Genomic DNA, 24,624 nt, shown 5'->3' on the forward strand with positions numbered 1-24,624 from the left:
TACAGAAAAGAGGACAGAAAGGTAAGGAGAGCAACTGCACAGAGGTCTAACATCTGACTAACGAGATTTCAGACTAGAAAACAGAGACCAAGGCGTAGAGAATTAAAAAAAAAAAAAAATCAAGAACGAGGAAAACCCAAAGAACCAGAGTTTCACTACTGAGTACTTAGCAGAATGGACAGAAAAGGCCCCGTGAGGCACACTGCTGTGAAGTGGTGGTCCTACAGACTTCCCTGGGGGAAAGGCTTCATACAAAGAAGTCAAGAACCAGAACGGCATTGGTCTTTAGCAGCAGCGAGATGGAAACTAAAACACAATGAATGGAGAAATGACAACCATTCTGAGGGAAAATGATTTTCAACCTAGAACTTTACACCCAGCCCACTGACTGTAAAAGCAGAATAAAAACACTACCAGACATTCGAGGTTCCCCGCTCTGCCCGCCCAATCTCACACACCCTTTCTTAGGAAGCTGCTAAAGTGTATGTACTCCGAAACAACTAAACAAAAACCAAACCAAGAGAGACCAGAGACAGAAGACAGGGGGCAGGAAGAGAGAGTAAACAATCTCTAAGAGGCCAGTAAAGCAAATCCCAAATGGTAGAAATGCAGTAGGCCTATACGGCAACCAAATGATGAACACAGATTAGACTCCCAAGTTCCAGGAGAGAGCTCCTTAGGAAAAAAGAAGTTGAAAGAATACCATGATATTTGTATGTATTAAAGTGTAAGTATTTACACCACTGGGTGAAAACATGGGGAAGAATTAAGTGATAAAGTGTACAAAGATGGTTAAGCAATGAAATACAGTGTTAGGCAGAAAGGCAAAAGGAATCGTAACACAATACATACTCCGTTAAGCTAAGCATAGCATTAGAGCCCTAATAATGTAAACATGGAGTGATTCCTAGCTAAAAGTAATACTGAAGTTGGGGATGGGCGAGGTGGTGGTAGATTAGTCTTACTTTTCAGGAGGAGGAAATAATACCTAAAGCTGAAAAAGAGAATTGGGAGCAATATAGCCAAGTTATTTATTAGTGACATGAAGGTAAGTATGGTTATGTGGAGAGAGAAAAATTGGAAAAGGGAGGGCAGATTTTTGAACCAAAACCTATATAACTGTCTCTAAACTATACACATGCATGACTGACAAGCAAAAGTATAGTATTTTTAAAGATCAAGCTATTTGCAAATCACATGTGTGGATAAAAAAGGGATCCTATATAAACCTGACAAGTCCAGTGACCGAAATAACCTCACAGGTGATCTGACCATAAACGCTACCTGGGTAGGGTTGCTTCATTATACCGTTCTCTACATTTACTTCAATAAACACATTTAAACTTTTCCATAAAAAAAAGGTTAAAAGAAAGAAGTGAAAAAACATTCATTAAAATGTGAGTTGGAAATCTGGGTATAGAACTGAAGATGTTTTCTTCTGTTAGCACAACTAAGTCCAAAGGGTCATCCATTACTAGTCCCTTCCAAACAAAGCGCTGAGACAAGCTCAACTTACCACCCAACACGCATTTCCAAGATCAGCAATCTTCACTTGGAGCTTCTCTGCGTTTTTGGGATCGAGGGGATTAACAAGAAAATTTCCAGCAGTGGATTTTCCTATAGACAACAGGCATCATCAGCAAGACCGCTCAATGAACACACAAGCACCCAAAGGTTAGTAAAACTCTGAGGTAATACACGCCGATCCCAAGGGGAACCTACCATGCCCCATCTAAGATGAAAGGAGTACAGCAGCACCTTGAGTTTCCAGAATTAAAACCTTCACGGCAGCAAGTGAAATGCTGTGCATTTATTAACACAACCAGTAATATTTGAAGTTATCTACAGATTTACACGTGGAAGGTAACTCGGACACCTGCTGCAAAGCTATTTACAAACCCCATGGCACTTTCAGTCTAGAAATTCATGAATATGTTATGCAGGCAGGAGTACTGGGGAGGTGCGTCTGCACAGGTACCTTTGTTGTCCAGTGGTCCGTTATGTTCTTGGTCTTGCTCCTCTTCACAGGGGATCTCCGCCCGGATGCTTTCCTGCAGCTGACTGATGTCCCGGTCACTGAATGACTGGTCTACATTTGGCGAAGACTGGCACACCATGGTGTCTGACACCTCAGAGGTTACAGGTGTACAAGAGTCTGTTTCTTGAGATGTGCTGTCGTCTCCATTTTGGGAGGTTAGGAAACTAGCTTCCTGCTTCAAATTTTGGACATCACAGTCATTAGCATTATGTAGATCCTCTTTAAGCCTCAATGTTTCTTTATTACTGTTCTCAGTATAATTAATGATTTCAATCACTCCATTGCAATTAATTTCTGCTGCACCACCCTCTACACCACGTTCCGTAAGTGTTTGATCCTGGTCAACGGTACTTGACTCTTCTAAGGAACAAACAGACAAAAAGGGTGTATGTGTATGTGTAGGAGTGAAAGAACAGAAACCTTTCTCCATGAGATCAAAACACTTTCTAGAACTTACACATGGTTACATAAAAACATGACTGAACATCTAAAACCTATTTATGGAAGGACAAAGATCCTCTTATCCTTACCCAATTGCTAAATGAAGTCTATGTTGCATTTCCTGAGAAAAATTAGAAATTACATTAGAATATCACCTGCCTAACATTTATGACAAGTTCTGTACTCTTACTGTATAAGGAAGGACACCCCCAGAGATGTGCTGTATGCATGAAACCACTATATATAACAACGATAATAGTAAAGTTTGCTATAAAGTAATTTTTGTGATGCTCTATTTATACCAAGTTTTTCTTGGGTCATTTTATTAGGTGGGTTCTCTTTCAAGGGTCTTTCAACAGGACTCTCTGATTCTTCTTGCTTGTTTGGTCTTTTTTGCCCAGGGCCCGACTCTTTCTCCATTTCCTCAATTTCCTGCATTCGCTTCTCTAGTAATTCTGCCTGGCGCTTCTGCTTCTTCTTCAATTTCTTCTTCTTATTCTTTGACATTTTGTCAGCCTGGGCGGAGATTACAAACAGATAAAGCCTTCAGGTGGCTAATCCATTACCCCTAGTTGGAGATAACTGTTAACTTTAATTACTTCCTAATCAAATGTCACTCTTTCCCTAACATAGCACTTAACATTTTCATTAACTTAAAAAATGTGTACGCTCTTATTAAAGTACATAAAAACAAAATCAACAACAAAAGTGGCCCTCTGAGCAATCTGTGGGGCTGGTGTACTCTAAGACACACTTAAATTTATGGACGCCGCACCACTACCAACTTGTGGAAGATGCATGGGAATTTATTGAAGGAAATTATAGAAGCGCAGGAATATTTTTTCTTTGTTTTTCAAATTCTAAACGAACAGTGATTATCCATAACAGAAGAACCCCTGCCTATTGCCCATAGATCAGAATTAAATACGGAAACACCTTATACTTACTGGTTTAGGCTGGGGCGCAGTACTGACTGAAAAGAAAAGAAAACCAAGTAAGAATCCTGGCATTCAGCAGGCAATATAAAGTGATGCTCATACAGATACCATACCAAAACTTACAGTTCATATTGTAGCAACAATTATTTAATAAGCACCTTTGGTAGAAACAACATGGCTTTTTTAAAATAAAAAAAATAAAGCATAAAGTTGACAAAGTAAGTTTAAGTAAATTAAATGCTTCAGATAGCATAAATATATGGAGAGCCAAGCCCCTATTTCTGGTTTCCACTACTAATGCTGCTAAAATCCCATTCCTTCATAAATGCTTAAAATGGAGTACGAGAGGCAACGACCCCTCACCCAGGACTCTCATGTCCAACGCTCCCACGTATCCCGTGTCGGTCTGAAGAGCAGAGTGGCACACCATGGATACTAGTTTAGCTTAGGTAGGGGGTAGAATCTACATCTCTCTTTAAAAAAGTTTTAAATTGTGATAAAAACATGTAAAATTTCCCTCTTACCCATTCTTAAGTGTATAGTTCAGTAGTGGTAACTGTATGCACTACCGCTGTGTAAAATTTCTAGAATCTCTTCATTTTGAAAAACCTCCCCAAAACTCCATGCTCAAAAACTTCCCATTTCCCCCTTCTTGAGTTTTCCTTTTTAAAGGAAGCCTATGATAACTGATACTTCAACCTGAAGATCAATCAAGAAAGCTCCTCAATATAATTGAACTACTAAAATTGAAACCTGTACTGCAAATGGAAAAAAAATTACCATAATCATAGTAGCCAATATTAATTTGCCACACAATACTATAAGGCACACTGCCAACTGCTTTAACATGAAATTTAATCCCAATAACTCCTGCAGGGGGGAAAATGAAGTCAAGTGGCCCAGCCAATGATGAAGCCAAGATTCAAACCATGTCTGTCACGTCAGTGCTTAAACTCAAGCTCTGATCAGTAATATTATCTTGCTCCTGATCCATAAATGAGCATGTATGATCATGGTAAGAGGTAAACACATTAAAAATGGCCATCAACTAACAATAGAAAACATTTTGAAACAATATGAATCAGCATATATATATATATATATATATATATATATATATATATATATATATACACACACACACACACACACACAGTAGATTCAGATTTGAACTATGGGTCCACATACTTGAGGATTTTTAAAATACTGTAAATGTGTTTTCTCTTACTAATGATTTCCTTATCTCTAGCTTACTTTACTGTAAGGATATAGTATAGTATATAACACATGTGTTAATCAACTATATGTTGTTGATAAGGCTTCTGGTCAACAGTAGACTATTAGTAGTTAAGTTTTGGGGGAGTCAAAAAGTGGTAAATTGCAAGAAAAAAAGTTCCAAGATGTCCCAGATTAAATTACAGCAGGCAGGAGGGTTAAAGGAAGAGATGAGAGGTTAATCAGTGACTGCAAGCCCAAACTGACAGAGTAACATTCTTGAATGTATGCTGAAACTTGCAATTAACCTCCAGGTGGCTATTTCCGAGAGAACAACAGCCTGAGAGCTGACCGCCAGGCGCCACTGCATCCTGCTTACTAAGCACGCTCTTTCCAGACAGTCGCACCCAGCACATCTTAAAGAGCAAACGATTCTTTCTGGACTATGCACCTATCCCAGAACTAAACCTTTATAGCTAAAATCTTTTTTTTTTTTTTAATTTTCACCCGAGGACAGGCTTGGTGAGAGAGGGAGGAAGGGAGGAGAAAGAGAGGGAGAGAAACAGCAATGTGAGAGAGAAACATCTATTGACTCCTTTCCCACGTGCCCTGACTGGGGACTGAACCTGCAGCCTAGGCATGTTCCCTGACCAGGAATTGAACCTGCGATCTTTCAGTTTCTGGGATGATGCTTCAACTGAGCCTGGGCCTATAGCTGAATTCTTTCAAATCTTTCCTCCCTAATCTGTTTGCATAAAAGAGCTCCGTCAATCCCAGGATGGAGGACACGTGTTCTTCATCTAGACCTGCTGCTGGGAGTTTCAACACATGCCCCAGCACGCAGTCACTTTTCAGGCTAGCATGTGGCTTCTAGAAAAGCTTTTGGCCGTGACTTAGCACAGCGAATTTGTGAGTGTACAGGGGGTCTGCATGTGTAACTCCATGGCTGATCAAGGGTCAACTGTACAGAATGTGCGCAGTCTTCCCCCTCCCATGTGGAAGCAATCCTGAGAATGAAAAAAGTCTTTGGAGGGCTGGGACTATTTTGTACACATAAGCACTTACTGTATCTTATTGTTAAATGAATGAGTGGTACTTCACTTAACTACCTGACAACTTCTAATGAAGCCAAAGCCCAAAAGCTATTACCTGCAGACCCGGAAGGTGGAGGAGCTCCAGACCGCTGCCATTCTGTTGCTTCTGCAGCCAGCCTCCGGATGTACTGCTCATTCACTGACAACAAGATGTTTTCTGGTTTAATGTCAGTGTGGATGATCCGGCACTTGCTGTGTAAATAATCCAGGCCCTGTAGCACCTGAATGCAAGAGAGCAGGAGACTCGCAAACACAAAATACTAGTCCTTCTGGAGGAGGAAGAAATCACAATATAACATTTAAAAAAATAAAAATATAAAAACGATGTGGTAGTTTTCCACAGAGAATAAAGCATTTTTTAAAGCACAAAGAAACTTCCTCAGAAAGATTACTGGAACTACGAACGAAGGCAAGAGTTTATTTATAATAAAAAGTTCTTCCAAGTTTTACAAAGCTAATTAATTCTATTTGGAGATATCTTTAACTAAGTACATTATAAAGGCCAAGAATAAACGGTCAATATGCCCTTTAAGTATTGAAATGTAGGTTATGAAAGAGATTTAGACATCTTTTAATTCACATTTCCTTGTTGATAAAGAACTGAGGTCTCTTGCTTCCCAGTCTGGAGATCTTTCCACCAAAACACATTACCCAAATTATTTGCCCTTGGAAGTATTAATTATTTCCTGATAGTAAACATCTTTATTGAACACTGAAAGTTACTTATAGTATTAGAAAATGCCCATGAATAATGTTACATAAAAAGACTGTAACAATTTGACATAGCAATTCTTTATTAACACAGAATCAGTATTTGCAACCAGAACTTCTGAATAAGAGCTCTAAGTTCCCCCAATCAGGAACTGTACAGAGCTGCCCCTCTTCTAATTATTATAGAAGATGAATGGGAGGGAGAATGGTTATAATAAAATATTTAAAAACAGAATAAATACAGTTAACCCTAGGGGCTGAATAAAACGATTTTAGCAATTAAAACAAAAATCCCTAGTTTTTCAAATAAAACTTCTATTGGAAATAGGAAACTGCTGACATTGAAGAATATAAAACAACAGGAAATACCACTACGATACATACTTGCTGAATGATTTTTTTGACACAAGGCAGTGGAAGCCCTTGATAATTGGACTTGATGATCCACTTCAACAGATGATGGCCCAAAACTTCAAACACCATGCAGATATCTGGATGTTTGTTAAGGAGGAAACAGGGAAGCAAAATGTGTCCCACACCAATGAAATTGTTATTGTATTATTCTTCAGGTATAAAAAGTTAGTGTTTGACTAAAAAAAAATCTAGCTGTCGGTATGCTTCAATAACTGAAATCATCCAAGAAATGAAAAATTCTTATAGGTTGGTTTATCAATAAAACTATGGAAGGAAAAAGAAATTCTCCTTTAACTATAAAAGTTAATGTACCAAAACTTAACCCTCAAAATGAAAATGTCAACATCTTAAACAACAGAGGAAACGGACGTCCTTCACGCTCTGTCGTTCACAAAACCGGTCTGACCCCAGTGCCGCCTCGGGTCCCTCCGTGTGAGCACTGGCGCACAGCAGGAACGCTTGAAGTCTAGTAGTACACAGAGCACAGCAGGGGTTTTAGTAGCGAGAGGTTGGTATCTTCCATCTCTAGAAGCTTCTACATAAATTGGAAAATCAAAACATGAATACGTAATAATGACCTAGTGGCCAGACTTTGGTTTTACATAAGATTCTCCACCAAAGAAAAACCTGGATCCTTGAGGAAATGGCCAAATCCAGGGTGAACCTTGACGTGCCAACAGGAAAAATGTCAAGAAGAAATAGGATACCACTAGCCAAAGTTGAGAACATTTTAAAGAGTGAGGTTATAAATTAACTTAAAACTAAAAGTAGGATGAGTCCAAATAGATACTAAAGTAAGTATGTATTAGGAGGAGAGAAATATCTTCTTTAGAGAAAAAGTCATGTAATAAATATACAAAGTATGACAGAAATAGAAAATTGCCATTTTATAACAACTACAGTCATAACTGATTCAGGTTAAAAATCGGTGAGTACTAAAACTACTGAATGAAAGGCTGTTGGAAAAAATTGTCACAGTATCACCCCATGGACTGCTTAAGGGAAAAGGTCCATTTACCTTTACAGGGAAATCTGGAAATGGCTGCCCGAGACCTACTGATCAAAACTTAGCACCAATGATAAGCACAGATTTATGCCATGTGCCCTTTGAGAAGAACAAAAACATCTCCATGTAGTGCACTGACAAAAATGATTAACCTGAGTTTAACTATGAGGACACAATTAGACAAATCCAAATCAAGAGACAAAACAACTGGCCTGAATTCCTAACAAGTCAATGCCCTGAAAAGTAAGAACTGTTCTAAAGATTAAACGGACATGACTATCTCAGGGAAACATAATCATAATTACAGTAAGATGCTTTCAAACTCACCAGAATGACTAAAATAAAAAGGCTAACATGACCAAATGTAGGTGAGTATGTGGAGCAATTAAAATTCTCATACCATGTTAGCAGAAGTGTAAAATGGTGCTACTACTTTGGAAAACTGGTTGGAATTAAATATACAGCTAGGAACTTCTGTTTTAGCCAAGATGGGATAACAGAAACTGGATTTACCATCTTGATTGAAACAACAAAAGCAGACAAAATACACAGAGCAACAGATTTTAAGATCCTGGACATCAGGCAATAAAATCAGTGATCCCTGAGAGAAGGTAAAAAATGAACTGAAGCCTACGATTGTCCCATTTTACTGCCTTGAGATTTTCCACGCAGGCCCCTTAGGTTAAACACATGGAGTTGAGAGACTAAGGCAGCTATAGTTCATAAAATAAGGCACCAGTACGAGAGACGAGAGAACTGCAGAAAGAGAGAGCCCTGCAGATCTGTAGATGGCCCCCCTCACATATTTAGCAGTGTGCTCATCAGAACAGGTATAGGAGGAAACTACCAGACGCAGACAGAGATCACCTGGAAGGGTTAGAAGAAATAGTGCCCAGCATTCTCAAAGGGCACCAACAGTGTGTGTTCTCATCAAAAAGACTAGCAAAATTGTCATCAGCTTACACATACATGGTCAACTAATTTATGACAGGAGACTGTCCTTCCCACGAATATACAACATGGAAAGGACAGGCTCTTCAATACACGGTTGGAAAAACTGGATAGCCACATGCCAAGGACCATCCATCCCACACCATATCCCCAAATTAACTCAAAATAAATTGAAGACTTAACCATAAGAGCTGAAACCATAAAACTCCTAGAAGAAAACACAGGCGATAGCTCCTTGATATAGGTCTGACAATGATTTTTCCGGACTTGACACCAAAATCAAACGTAAAAAAACCCAAAATAAACAAGTGGGACTACACCAAACTGAAGATCTTCTGCATGCATCAACTGAAAGAAAAGGCAACCTACAGAATGGGAGAAAATACCTGGTAAGAGGCCAAATGTCCAAAACATGTAAGAAGGTTACATATCTCAACAGAAAAAAACTCAATCTGATTAAAAAATGAGCAGAGGGCCTGAATAGACATTTTTCCAAAGACATGCAGATGGCCAACAGGTACATGGAAAGGTGCTCAACATCACCAATCATCAGGGAGATGCAAATCTAGACCACAATGAGATACCGCCCTCCATCTGTCAGAAAGGCTGTTATCAAAAAGACAAGAGATGACAAGAGTTGGTGAAGAGTTGGTGGAGTAAAGGGAGCTCTTGTGCACTGTTGGTGGGAATGTAAATTGGTACAGACACTATGGAAAACAGTATGGCATTTCCTTAAAAAAAAAAAAATTACCATACGAAAGAGCAATTCCACTTCTAGGTATCTATCTGAAGGAAATGAAAACATAGGTCAAAGAAATATCTGGACGCCCATGTCATTACAGCGTTATTCACAACAGCCAAGACAGGGAAACAGTCTACCTGTTCATTGAGGAATGGACAGCATGAATGGATAAAGAAGAGGTGGTATATACACACCATGGAGTATTATTCAGCCATAGAAAGGAAATCCCACCACTTGTGACAACATGCATAGGCCTTGAAGGCACTATGTTGAGTGAAGTAAGTCAGAGAGAGAAAGATCACTCATATGTGGAACCTTAACAAAACAAAACAACCCCCCCCCCCAATTTATAGATAGGCAGAACAGATTGGTGGTTGTCAGAGGTGGGGGAAATGGGTGAAGGTGGTCAAAAGGTACAAACTTCCAGTTTTAACACAATACTGTACTATGTATTATCACTATGTTGTACACCTAAAACTAACAGTATTGTATGTCAAATATATTTCAACTTTAAAAAAAGACTAGAAAAATTTGTAGTCATGGAGCATTGGGTAGTGATCAGACCTACCCAATCTACCAAAGATCCATGTGCCTGGTCCAGATCCATCTACCAAATCATAAAAGTAAAATTGAAAAGGACCAAACTGTTTCCAAGTAACATAACTGCTTCCCAGAACAAAGCTCAAGAAGACGCATAGGAATAAAAAACACCCAGCAGCCAGGAAGTAAAAAGTCACAATGTCTCAAAGATTACCAGGCAGGAAAGATGCAGGAAATTGTTATCTGAAAATTAGAACATTCAACCATTTGAAAATGACCCGGGACTGTCACAGAAATTAGAATTAGCAGACAAAATTAAATTTATAGCTGTATTATATAATTTTAAAAAATGTATTGATTTTAGAGAGAGAGAAACATTCATTTCTTGTTCCACATTTATGCAGTCATCGGTTAACTTTTGTATGTGCCCTGACCAGAGATCAAACCTGCAACCTTGGTGTACTGGGACGATGCTCTAATGAACTGTGAGCTACCCCAGCCAGGGTTTCTGTAGAGACACAGAAAGTATAAAATAATAGGCCCAAAATTGAACTTCTGAGATAAAAAGCACAACGTGAGAGATGAAAAAAATACTGGATGGGATAAATGGCACATAAGGAACTGCAGAGTAAGATTAGTGAACTTGAAGGCATAGCAATAGAAACTATCCAAAGTAAAAAACAGAAAAAATATAAGCCAACCAACCAAACAGCTCACACAACCCCCAGGAGTAAGCGGCAGTGGTCAATTTCCAGTGACTCTAGAAAAGGGAGGAGGAAAAAGAAATGAAGGCACTGCTCCTTACAATAGGTCAAGGAATCACAAAAGAAATTAATGGCAGCGATCAAACCAGCAGCGAAGTGCACTCCTAATGCTTGGATTCTGTTCACCATTTCCTGCTCAATGGAATTAGGGCTTCTTAGAGAAACGGATCATTCCAGGTTTGGCGAGGACATGTACAAGACGACCCTGAAACATTTTCATGTGCCAAATAATAAACTGTCAAAGACCTTATGTGGATCCCGACTCAAGTAAGAATAAAAAAAACTGAAAGAAAAAACGAGGCATTTGGAGATACTGAAGTACGTACTAGATACCAATGACTAAAAAGCTGGTCCCAATTTTTTTTAGGTATGATGATTGTGTTGAGGTTGTATTTTAAGAGAGTCCTTGTCTTTTGGACATACATTCTAAAATAATTATGGATGAAATAATGTATCTAATGTCGGTCACAAAATTATTAGGGGGCACAGACAAAACAATATTGGTTTTGAGTTGACAATGCCTGAAATGGGTAATGGATCCATGGGGATTCATTATTCTACTTTTTGTATATGTGAAATATACCACCAGGATTTATAAAAATGCAGATTCCTTACAAAAATAATTGGGTAAAAAGATGAGACTTTTGGTCAAGATGGCAGCACAGGCAGACAGGGCTCACCTCTTTGCACAACCATATCAAAATTAAAACTAAAATATAAAACAACCATCACTCAAAACCATCAGAAATAGAGTTGAATGGAAGTCTGACACTGGAATTAAAGAAACCACATCCATCCAGACTGGTAGGAGGGGTGCAGATGCGAAATGGGCTGGTCTCTCACCCATGGGTGGTGGATAAAAATTTGGGAGGGATATCTCAGGAGTGAGCAGGCCCCACCCCACACCTGTCCCCACAGCTCAGGATTCCAGTGCCAGAAAAATAAGTCCCCACTTCTGGCTGCAAAAACCAGTGGGGATTGAGGTGGTGGAAGAAACTTCTGGTGCTCAAGCAATTCCTCTTAAAGAATCGACACACAGACTCAACTACTCAAACTTACTCTAAGCTCCAGCACCAAGGTGGCAGCTTGAAGGGCAGAGTGGTATACTGGGAGAGGCTGAAGTGTCTGGCATCAAGGCAAGCAGAGGCCACTGTACCCTTTCTGAGCCTTCCCTCCAAATAGCCATGGTGTGGGCAGGCTAGTGCTATATTTGAGACTTCATCAACCTAATAGTTTGACAGCCCTGGAGATTCCCAGAGACTCTGCCCCACCCAATTTATAGGCCCACCCAAGCTGCTTTTCCATATGAATCTTTGGTCTTGGCTCATGCTTCACAACTTCCTAAATCCTATCAAATAAGCAACAACTGGCCTCAGTGAGCCCCAGGCTGGGCACTAGCAGCAGCCAGATTAGTTTCATAGCCTGGCTTGGTCTGGGAATCTCTAAGCCTCGCACAAGTAGCAACCTTCTCAGATTGCTCAGGAAGGGTGACCGTAGGCAAAACATAGGTGGGGGCTGACCTTGACCTACATCACCTGGGAAACCCCAGGGTCAGCTACAGACCACCACTTCAGAGCACCACCACCCGGACCCTAAATAGCCGATTGCCCATGGAGGGCAGAGGTTGGTGGTCAGTGGTCACAGCCAGTCCTTGCAAGCTGACTGGCCTGGGTAAATCCCTCCCATTCATCTGCCAACAGCTAACAAGGCTCAACTACAAGAGAAGGGTGTACTCAGCTCATACAAAGGGTGTACTTCAAATACTCATAGCTTGGGTGATAGGGGAGGCTGTGCCACTGGACCCTACGGGACATCTACTACATTAAGGCACACAACAAAGACAGGGAGTCATAGCAGTTCTACCTAAAACATAGAAACAAACACAGGGAGGCTGCCAAAATGAGGAGACAAAGAAACATGGCCCAAATGTAAGAACAGATCAAAACACCAGAAAAAGAGCTAAATGCAATGGAGATAAGCAATCTATCAGGTGTAGAGTTCAAAACACTGAACTCAGTGAAGACCTTAACAGCATAAAAAAGATCTAGTCAGAAATGAAGGCTACACTAATTGAAATAAGGATCAATTTATAAGGAAACAGCAGTAGAGTGGATCTTGCCAAGAATCAAATCAATGATTTGGAACATAAGGAAGCAAAAAACAACCACGGGGAACAACAAGAAGACAAAAGAATCTAAAAAAGTAAGGATAGTATAAGCAGCTTCTGGGATGACTTCAAGAGGCCCAGCATTCACATCATACTGGTGCCAGAAGGAGAAGAGAAAGGGCAAGAAATTTGAAATCTATTTGAAAAAATAATGAAAGAAAAATTCCTTAATTTGGTGAAGGAAATAAGACACACACGTTCAGGAAGCACAGAGGGTCCTAATCAAGTTGGACCCAAAGAGGACCCAACCAAGACACATCACAATTAAAATGCCAACGTTTAAAGATAGTTACCTACAAAGGAGGTCCCGTAAGACTGTCAGATGACTTCTCAAAAGAAACTTTGCAGAGAAGAAGGGGCTGGTAAGACGTATTCAAAGTGATAAAAAGCAAGGACCTACAACCAAGATTACTCCATTCAGGAAGGCTATCGTTTAGAATGGAAGGGCAGATAAAGTGCTTCCCAGATAAGGTAAAACTAAAGGAATTTATCATCACCGAGCCATTACTACATGAAATGTTAAAGGGACCTACTTAAGAAAAAGATTAAAAATGATTAACATTAAACTCACTTAAACAAACTTACTAAACAAACTTACAACTACCAATAACTGAATCTAAAAAACAAAAACAAACTAAGCAAACAACTAGAACAGGATCGTAGGTATGGGAAGCATTTGGAGGGTATCAGCTGGGAGGTGGAAGGGGTAAGGAGGGGGAAATGGTGCAGGAATCAAGAAGTATAATTGGTAGGAACAAAACAGACAGTGGAATGTTAAGAATAGTATAGGAAAGGGAGAAGCCAAAGAACTTTTATATGTATGCCCCATGGTCATGAACCAAGCAGGGGTTGGGGGGAGAGATGCTGGAGGGAAGGAAGGTACCAGGCAGAGAGGGGCAAAGGGAAAAGAAATTGGGACAGCTGTAACAGAATAATCAATAATATATACTTAAAAGGATAGATGAAAAAAGATTTCTTGGGGAGAGGGTGTCAAGAAAAAAACAAAAGGGTGAACACTAAATAAGTAAGAGGCACATTTAGAATGCATTTTGAACAAGAGGAGCTAACAAAAGAGGCAAAAAATATCCTAAAAACACAGTAGGTCACACAGGTAGCCAATAAAGACATGTACTGGCTAACGTCCCATATTACGTATAGACCAGCTAGCTGTTGTTTGTCTCTTCTCTCCTCTCACCACCCAATGCAAATAGAACAAACCTATTTATATTGAAGTCTACATAACTTTCTAGTTCATGGTTCTTTATATTTTGATATGAGAAAAGATAGTCCTCCAGGGAAAAAGCAGTATACAAATCCCCCCAAAACAACACCCCCCCGAATATGTAATTGCATGCAAGTATGCCTGTGTTGTGAACAGAGATGAGAAGAGAATAACCCATTAACTCTTAACTCAACGCTCTGAGTTGTACCCTTTTCAATCTCCAGCAGCAGATAATACAGTAGCCAAAATATCTGAGAGACAAGTAGGAAGAAGGGCAGAGAGAAGTGGCTAAGGACAAAGGGAGAAATGAGCAAAATAGTAATTCAGTGGATAGAAACTGCAGAGTAACCATCTGGTAATGTTTTGAAAATATCTTGGAGCTTGAAATTCAAATCTATTAGATATTTTAATAATTTTTAAAAAGCCTTCTTGCATTGGGTCAAATAAAGCCACTCAGTATTACAAAGGAGACTATTTAGAATATTTCTACCATCTTATTTGTAACCTTCCCAAATTAGAGAAATGTGGTACAATACAAGATCAAATAATACAAAAACAGAATTAATGGCCATCATGAGATCCTATATGTTTTTATTTCTTGGTTAGCCTTCTTATTTGGACCTCCCCACCCCCAAACAAACAGTAAGCCATCTAAAAAGTGACCATCATAGACAAAAGATACGGTTTTTAAGTGGACTGATTCTTGGACTTCCAGCCAAGATGGAGGAGTAGGTAGGCACACTGTGCCCCCTCCCATAACCAAAAGAAGGACAACAACAATTTAAAAACAAAAAACAACCAGAACTGGCAGAAAATCAAACTGCATGGAAGTCCAACAACCAAGGAGATAAAGAAGAAACATTTATCCAGACCAGTAGGAGGGGTGGAGATGGGCAGCTGAGCAGAGAGGACAGGGCAAGGCAATGGCTGACGGACCCAGCGAGGTGGCAGATTGTGGAGCGGGGTGGGCAAGGCTGCAGCTGGCAGTGAGGCAGCAGCTGGGGGACGGGGCCACAGACTGTGCAACCCAGGGCTCCAGCTCGGGGAAATAAAGCCTCAAACCTCTGATTGAAAACACCTGTGGGGGTTGAGGCAGCAGCGGGAGAAACTCTCAGCCTCACAGGAGAGTTTGTTGGAGAGACCCACAGGGTCCTAGAAGGTGCACAGGCCCACCCACCTGGGATTCAGCCACAGAAGGGCCCGATTTGCGTGTGGGTAGCAGGGGAAGTGACTGAAAGCTGACTGAGAGCAGAGCAAGCGCCAGCACTCCCTTTCGGACCCTTCCCCCACATACAGCGTCACAGTGCAGCAACTAGGGTTACCCCGCCCTGGTGAACACTTAAGGCTCCGCCCCTACTACGTAACAGGATCTCCAAGAAAAAAAAAATGGCCCAAATGAAAGAACAGATCAAAGCTCCAGAAAAAATACAACTAAGCGAGGAAGAGATAGCCAACCTATCAGATGCACAGTTCAAAACACTGGTAATCAGGATGCTCACAGAATTGGTTGAATTTGGTCACAAATTAGATGAAAAAATGAAGGCTATGCTAAGAGAAACAAAGGAAAATGTACAGGGAACCAATAGTGATGGGAAGGAAACTGGGACTCAAATCACCGCTATGGACCAGAAGGAAGAAAGAAACATCCAACCAGAAAAGAATGAAGAAACAAGAATTCAAAAAAATGAGGAGAGGCTTAGGAACCTTCAGGACATCTTGAAACATTCCAACATCTGAATTATAGGGGTTCCAGAAGGAGAAGAGGAAGAACAAAAAATTGAAAACTTATTTGAACAAATAATGAAGGAGAACTTCCCTAACCTGGCAAAGGAAATAGACTTCCAGTAAGTCCAGGAAGCTCAGAGAGTCCCAAAGAAGCTGGACCCAAGGAGGAACACACCAAGGCACATCATAATTACATCACTCAAGATTAAAGAGAAGGAGAGAATCTTAGAAGCAGCAAGAGAAAAGGAGACAGTTACCTACAAAGGACTTCCCATAAGACTGTCAGCCGATTTCTCCAAAGAGACCTTACAGGCAAGAAGGGGCTGGAAAGAAGTATTCCAAGTCATGAAAGGCAAGGACCTACATCCAAGATTGCTCTATCCAGCAAAGCTATCATTTAGAATGGAAGGGAAGATAAAGTGCTTCTCAGATAAGGTCAAGTTAAAGGAGTTCATCATCACCAAGCCCTTATTATATGAAATGTTAAAGGGATTTACCTAAGAAACAGAAGATAAAAAATATGAACAGTAAAAGTGACAGCAAACTCAGTTATTAACAACCACACCTAAAGCAAAAACAAAAGCAAACTAAGCAAACAACTAGAACAGAAACAGAACCACAGAAATGGAGATCACATGGAGGGTTATCAATAGGGGAGTGGGAAGGGGAGAGAGGGGGGAAGGTACAGAGAATAAGTAGCATAAATGGTAGGTAGAAAATAGACGGGGGGAGGTCTATAGAATAGTGTAGGAAATGTAGAAGCCAAAGAACTTACATGTATGACCCATGGACATGGACTATAGGGGGGGAATGAGGGAGGTAGGGGGTGTGCAGGATGGAGTGGAGTGAAGGGGGGAAATGGGACAACTGTAACAGCATAATAAATAAAATATATTAAAAAAAATGGCAGATCAAAATCAAAAAAAAAAAAGGAAGGGAGAGGAGGAGGAGGGAAGGGAGGAAGGAAAGGAGGAAGGAAGAAAGGAAGCAAGCAAAACCCTACCATAATATTTTTTCAATATAACATACAGGGTCCAGCAGAAGTAACACCACTGAGTGTGGTTGGCAGGGTACATAAGTGTCTCGCACAAGATGGACAGTAATTTGAACATTTCACCTAAAATGTCATATGGCATGCTTCAGTGTGACATGGTTATGTTACAGAATTACATGCTTATAATGTTGTAATAAAAGATTTTCATGTAATAAAAAAATGGACTGATTCTTGAAAGTTTTCCTTAGAGAATGGGGATGTGATATTCACTTTTTCAAGGAAATAACTCAAAACTAACTTCAGAATGATACAATCTTTTCACAATATTAACTGTTCTGCTTTCTCATCTTTTCTTCTTGCTTCTCTGTTCAAATCTCTTACCATAGTCCACCTAATGCTAGAGCCACATGTAGCTGGCCTCCTTAAAGAAAAAGGAGCATCACTAGTAACTGAGAATGTTAAGAGAAGCCACACATGCAGGAAAATAGAACGAGATTTAAAATGTGTTTCCTTTACAATTTTAAAGTTTATGAACAGGCAGTTTTAGCCTCTCCAATACGAGTGAGACTCTTTTATTCTGACAAATCTGATGGGCCTTTATCAGCATGGCTGTCACACAGCCTTCCAGCTGTTCAATGCATATTGCTCTGAAAATAACTCAAGAGAAAACCAGCTGAGCTTCCTCCCAACTCTAAAATTCTAAGAATCCAAATAAAAACATAAAACAAGCCAGTTTTTTCATTATAATAGTATGTGATCAATCACAACTATTTAGATTTTAAGCATTAACTTACATGTACAACCTCTCTTCCATGTTGAGGCCTGGTAGATAGATAATAATATATGTTAAATTCCTGTTTACCCCATATTTACCATGAAAAATTAGTTTCATTAAAATTTCTGTGCTAATTGATAAAAATCACAGAATCTTTGCTTAGTAATACAAGACTATTTTCTGAAAAAGTTCTTTTTTTTGACTTTGGTTTGGTTTAATTGGGCTGAAAAGGGAAAAAAGCCTAATGCAATATGCAGAAATATCACAACATTCAAAGATAGACATGATTCACATCTCTGGTCAGAAATTTGTAACAAAAGAAAGGAATTTGATTACAGTTTGCCTTGAGAAGGGAGAAAAAATCCTGTTTATACAAATCTGGCTCTTTTTTGGGGATAGTTAATTCATGATTTATTTATTTTCAAATAGGTTCTTAAAAGGATATGAGTTCCATTAACTCCTGATATTTTAAAGTCATCTAGTAGTTGAACAACCATTTCTCTATTTGGATCATTAGGGTCTGAATTGCGAACCTAGAGTGGGGAAGACAGTATTTAGTAAATACGAAAGCAATGAAATAAACCAAATGTCTACCTGAAGCGAATGTAACAAAAGATTAACTACTCTAAGAAAGAGCTCATAAAAATCTGTTAGGAAAAACATATTAAAATTTTAATAACTCAAATAGGCAAAGAACTTAATTCACAAAGAAATGTATCCAACACACTAGTGTTCTAAATTGACCATTTTACTACTCAAGGTGTGTCTCCAAAATTAACCAAAGGTAACGAGGCCATGAGGAATTAAGAAGCTTTTGCAGGATGCAAACCAACCACAGCACCAATCACACTGTTTATTCAGCTGATTTTTTTTTTTCATTGGAAGACTTTCTCAATGAAGGAAGCAGTACATTAATTTACTTTTTGGGCACAAGCTCCTTATTCCATCACAGACTGACATTTTGAAAAGTATGTCCTTAGAGCTCTCCTGGTCTAAATCACTACCTTACAAATGAAAATCTAAGGCTCAAAAGAAATAAAATGATGAGTTGGAGGATATAAAATAATAAGCTCTTGATAAATGTACCTATATTTCCAGGTATAAAGGAATTAATAACTGCAATGTTTATTTTTATAACATCTTAAACCATAAAATAGATACTATATATTTCTTAGTAAAACTTTTGTTTTAACCACAGTAGGAAAGAACATTCTTTGTGGCATTTGGCATATAAAACATGCTCAATAAACACTTTTATTTGCAAGTTTCCCATATGTATATAGGTGGAACTCCTGTGACGGTGCATTCCGTCAGCCCCCTACCACATGCACAGAATGTGTAAATATTGTTGTCTTCCGTACATCTTTAACGATATTGGAACTTTTTTTTTTAATCCTCACCTGAGGACATTTTTTAATTGCTTGTAGAGAGGAAGGAAGAGAGAAACAATGATTGCCTCCCGTATGCACCTGGACTGGGAACAAACCTGCAAACTTTTGGCTACAGGACTGGCCAACCAACCAAGCCACACTGGCCAGTACAAGATACTGGAACTTTATAGTAAATTTTAGCCAAGTTAAACGATTTGTACTTCATATGTCTTTTCAATTAAAACTTTATTTATTGAATGCTTTGCAGTTCACACATATGATCTAATAATACTCACTGATTTCAGCAACCGGATTTCATCTAGTGCTGTTTCAGTATAATGTTCAGCACTTTTAACCACTTTCATGGCCACGAACTTCTTCCCCCTAAGAAACAAACATAGACAGTTAACTAAATGTCCTCCCTTCCTCTAGGAAGCTACGATTTCTCTGTAAATGGGAGACAGTGACAGAAGTCCCAATACTGACTCTTATGTTCCCTGTACTCAAACACAGGCTACTTCTGTGGGATCACTTGTACCTATTGATTAACCGGCCAGACTTAATTTACAGAAAGAAAATCTGTTCTTGGGTAACGCCACTAACCAAACATTTTCTCTAAGTTAAAATCTGCCTTCTCAATGTCTCTATGAATCCAAGTAAAACCACGAAAAGGGAATAAATAAGGGGAGAAACCTCACCAAATCAGAAGTATCCTGTCTATCTGGCAAAAGCTAAAAGGCTAAAAGCTATACCTGATATAAAAAGTCAGAAGAAATACTCAAGATAAATATTTTTTTATCTCAAAAAAAGAGATAAAAAAATAAAGTGCATATATAGCAATAATTGTCTCATCAAAAATAGACAGCGCACTTTAGGTGAACATTCAATATTAACTACCTGTGATTTTGTATGTAGAGGATAGTTTTAGACTGTATAGCTGAGCAAATCTGTTACCAAAAGAAAACACAAGAAAATTTCACACAGGTTCGTCTGGAACAGCGATCTTCAACTGGTGTACAGCAAGAATTTCGTCAGGGGCACTGATCTCTTTTCCCTTAGTTCGTCAAAATAAAATATGGTGACAGTCAACACAACAGTAGCCGTTCAGTGCCAATGTCCTGTCTTGACCCACAAATACATAGGTCATATAATAGAGTAGCATCTTATTGGCCACAGTGCGTAATAAAGTTGAGTCTGATTGATTAATTCTTGGTACCAGAAATCCTTATATAAAAGCATGGGCAACTGATTTTTTAAAAAGTCAATCCGGAGCAAAAAGGGTAGGTAATTACTATCATCTTGTTTTTTTTTGTAAACCAATTCAACTGTACTCCAGTAAAAAAAATTATGAATTTACATACCGTACTTTCACTTGAACACCTGAGTGCTTTGAATATGGGAGTTCTAAGTGTCGTACTAATACTAATTTAATTAACGTCTTGCCTCTAAGGTCTTCTTCTCCAGAGAACAGTCATTTGCTCAAGAACACAAAGATCATCCACAACAAAACTCCGATCAAGCAGTCAGTCTAGTTAGCTGCAGGCAGACCGGCTCTGGAAGATCAGACAAGCGCATGCAGCCATTACCTAACTAGTTCTTTTGCGGGACCACTGACACTTACTGAATATCCCATGACAGCCACACTGTTGAAAAGTGTCCCCAGCCCAACTTTCGGATCACATGGTATCTCCCATTGAAGAGATCTCCGATTTTCACGAGATGATAACCTCCTGGAAGGAATAACAGGAGAGAAAGTTACTTAAGTAGTATGAAAAGGTTACCCCATATCCTATTTTTCAACAGCTATGTATCTTTTATAAAATAAAAAATTAATTTCTTCTATACTATCAATTTAACAGAAGAAAAATTTAAGTCAAGTTGCCATATAGCATCACTGAGCTCATGTTACAAAAAAATCTTGGCGAATAAGACTAATGATTTAGAGGGAGCAAGTGATGCTTTGCAGAAACAAGCAATAGATACTTTAAAAAAATAAGTCATCCTCAAACAAAAATAAGGTTACGTATCACAATATTCTTGCCTGTCAGTAATCCAGCAGATTTATCTAAACATATAAATCTATTTATAGTTCAAGTTTCAGGATTTTAAGAGGGAGATCAAGGAATCCCATTTATTTAACTTAAACAGGATTTGCTTATCTAAAACACAACAAAACCCAGGAAGGCCTGAAGAGGCTTCCTAAGGTGGCAGGAATCAAAGAAATTTTAACATCTATCTTTGCCTGCTGAGAATAAGAAGAACCAGGCTCTCCTAGGTGGTAAGATACATTCTAAGTTCCTACCAAAGAATACTAGAAAGTCTCATACAGGCAATCTTATGACACAGTTTAAGTATCTATAATTCCAGTTTAACTCATCTTAGCAACCATCACTATGAGAAACAAGTAATAAAAAGGTGTTTTGCAGCCCTGGCTGGTGTGGCTCAATGGATTGAGTGCCAACCTGTGAACCAAAGGGTCACTGGTTCGATTCCCAATCAGGGCACACACCTGGGTTGCAGGCCAGGTCCCCAGTAGGGGGCACGTGAGAGGCCGTTAATGTTTCTCTCCCTTTCTCTCTCCCTTCTTTCCCCTCTGTCTAAAAATAAATGAATTAAAAAAAAAAAAAAAAAGGTGTTTTGCAAAAGCCTACATACCAAATCTTATCACTGGTTACTTCTGAGTGATAGCATTTTCTTTCTAATGTATTTCTGGAATTTTCTAAGGAAATGGGAACTATTATTTTTAAGGAGAATAAAAGGTAAAAACAGATTTAATATAAAACAAAGCTTTAAATGAATTGAGTCAAACTGAAGAAATACTGTTTCCTATACTTAGAGGAAAAAATGCAGTAAGCAGCAAGCAGATGGTGGGCACACAGCGCAATACTCATACAGATCTTGTATCATGGAAATGTACATTTGAAATGGATTATGATCCTATTAACCAAGGGTACCCCAACAATTTAATTAAAAATGAGGGGTACTTTATACTCATAGAGCAAATATTCAAATGAGAAACTGCATACATATGGATCATGTCTTACTTAGCCTCTCCTTACAGAAAGCCTTACCTTTACAATAATCATTGGGGTCTTCCTGCTCATCATCATCAGATCCCAGAATTTCCTCTTCCTGTTCTGGCGGATCACTCTCAGAGTGGGGAGCAGAGCCTCGGTGCTGAGTTTCAGATCTAAGAAATAATACCAACATGTTCAATCCAAATGGACATAAGAAAATAGGACTTTAAATAAATCTGGAAAATACGGTATAGGGCAAAGGTAAGTTTACAGTTGTGAGTATGCAAAACAGCTTATTCTTGTATTATTATTTATTAATTAGTACATTTTTCATACAAATAGCTGTAGTAACCCTACTTTTGCCACTCCCTGTATATAAAAGTAAAAGGAAAAAAAGTACTTGAATCATAACATCCAAACATAATCACTGATAACACTATTAGGTTTTCATTATTTTGCTGTGTTTTTATTTAAAAATATATTTGTAATCACATACTACATAAAAAATTTGTATCCTGCTTTTCCTTCTACATTGTAAACTTTTCCTCATTTCTATGCAATCTCTTAGATCTTACATATTTCCCTTAGAAGTATCACCACTTTGGCACATTCCGTTCAGCTGGATATATAACTTGTTAATTTTTCACTACTAAAAATAAAGCTGTTGATTCATTTTTGAATCACCTTTATTCTATACTTAGAATTATTTCCCTAAAGTCAAATTACAAGATAAGGACAGAAATATTCTCCCTATTTATAAAAATAACATGTTCAATGCAGCAACCTTGGAAAGAATTTTGGTTTTATAACAAATCCACTCTGAACTAATGAACATTTTGGATGACTTCCTTCCAGTCTGTGGCCAAGGGTTGCATTATGCTGAGTTGCATCTCCAGCCACATACAGACTTCTGGTATTACAAAGTTAAAAAAACGTAGCTTGTTTGATAGGCAAAAGTGATTATCTCATTTTATTATGCATTAAAAACTTCTACTGATTCCTTTCTCCACATGCCATCTTTAGTTACATTAAAATGTTTGTGTACAGGGTTGGATTTACATTCGGGTTTTAACACTTACTAGCTGCCTGCTTGATAAGCTTCAAGCAAAAGAAACAGAGTACAGAGCATTTCTTTCGGTAGTTGTAGTTCCAATTTTTCAATATTTTATTTACCTTTTCATCAATTTGTTTGATCAGACTGTTTTTCTTTCCAAAAGATTCAATGAAACAAAAAAATAATAGCAGTAACTACAGCAAAGCCAGGTGTAGGGGCTGATAGAACCTAAGAAACACCCCGGCAAGTATGACTAGTGACTCGGATTTAGATGTTTGGTGGCCATTCCAACCTGTCTTGATTCTTGGTACTTTTTTGGTCTCCCAGGGAACACAAAAGTAGGTCTAAAACTGCATGGTTTAATGTGTTCCTTCCTACTGAAAACATGGCTTTGGGAAACTTATTTAGTAAGGAACTATCAGGCCCACTTTCCTAAGTAAAAATAGTAAGTTTGAATGAACATCCCCAAATTTAAGATTAAGATGAATTTCTAAAAGAGACTGTCTGATTTCAGGCTTCTTGCCTTTTAGAATTAAAATATGATTGTAAGAAGTGCAACTGTGAATATTTTGAAAAGCAGTGAAATATAAGTAGTGACAACCAGACACGAAAATGCTGGAATATTAGAATTTCAGAAGTATCATGAGAGCAGTAATGTTTAAACATTATTGTTTTTAACATCTGAAATGTTTTTTGAAGCAGAGACAGGACCTGGCAGAAGTAAGGCCTGCCTGAATATGATTGGTAGGGCAATAATGGCATAATAATTTATGGTTTTAATTTGAACATTTCACCTAAAATGTCGTGTGGTGTACTTGAGTGCGATAGTTATGTTACAGAATTACATGCTTATAATTTTGTAACAAAAGGTTTTGAAATAAAAAGGGGCATTATTTGTACCGCACCCTGTATATTTGTAAAGAATTTTATTGATTCCTTTGTCTTTGCTTTTAGTTACACAACTGAACATTACTAAGTATTTGTCTCAGTTAAATGGTTCAAAACTGAATGATAAATTGTACGTCACAGTGTGAAATACTGCAAGTCTCCATCCTGACACATGCTGGCATAGGAGAAAATCTTTATATTCAAAATCAACAGGAAAACAATACCTAAGGAAAAAAACATTACTTTTTAACTTCTAAATTTCTTTAAAATATACACAATTTATACTTAAGTATTAATGTTTTTAAATAAATTTACACCATCTTTTTTAATAAATATTATTGACTATATTCTCTATGCTGTACTTTACATTCCCCTGACTATTCTGTAACAACCAATTTGTACTTCTTTATACTTTCATCTTCCCACCCATCCCCCACCCCCCTCAAATCTGGCAACCGTCAAAATGTTCTCTGTATCTAAGAGTGTTTCTGTTCTGCTTGCTCATTTTGCTTTTTAGATTCAGTTGGTGATAGATATGTATTTAGTGCCATTTTTTTG

General features: G+C 38.4%; 1 protein-coding gene across 1 annotated transcript in view; it reads right to left on the minus strand.

Annotated features, from left to right (window-relative positions):
- SRPK1 (SRSF protein kinase 1) overlaps nucleotides 1-24,624 on the minus strand; it is a 74,332-nt gene that overhangs the window by 19,266 nt on the left and 30,442 nt on the right. The window contains 10 exon segments of the mRNA XM_053913749.1: nucleotides 1,517-1,617; nucleotides 1,979-2,398; nucleotides 2,782-2,995; nucleotides 3,427-3,452; nucleotides 5,782-5,947; nucleotides 6,822-6,923; nucleotides 18,178-18,270; nucleotides 19,404-19,491; nucleotides 20,729-20,837; nucleotides 22,179-22,297. Of these exon segments, the coding sequence (XP_053769724.1) occupies nucleotides 1,517-1,617; nucleotides 1,979-2,398; nucleotides 2,782-2,995; nucleotides 3,427-3,452; nucleotides 5,782-5,947; nucleotides 6,822-6,923; nucleotides 18,178-18,270; nucleotides 19,404-19,491; nucleotides 20,729-20,837; nucleotides 22,179-22,297 (1,438 nt within the window).

Source organism: Desmodus rotundus, chromosome 11 (assembly GCF_022682495.2).
Source record: "Desmodus rotundus isolate HL8 chromosome 11, HLdesRot8A.1, whole genome shotgun sequence".
NCBI lineage: Eukaryota > Metazoa > Chordata > Mammalia > Chiroptera > Phyllostomidae > Desmodus > Desmodus rotundus.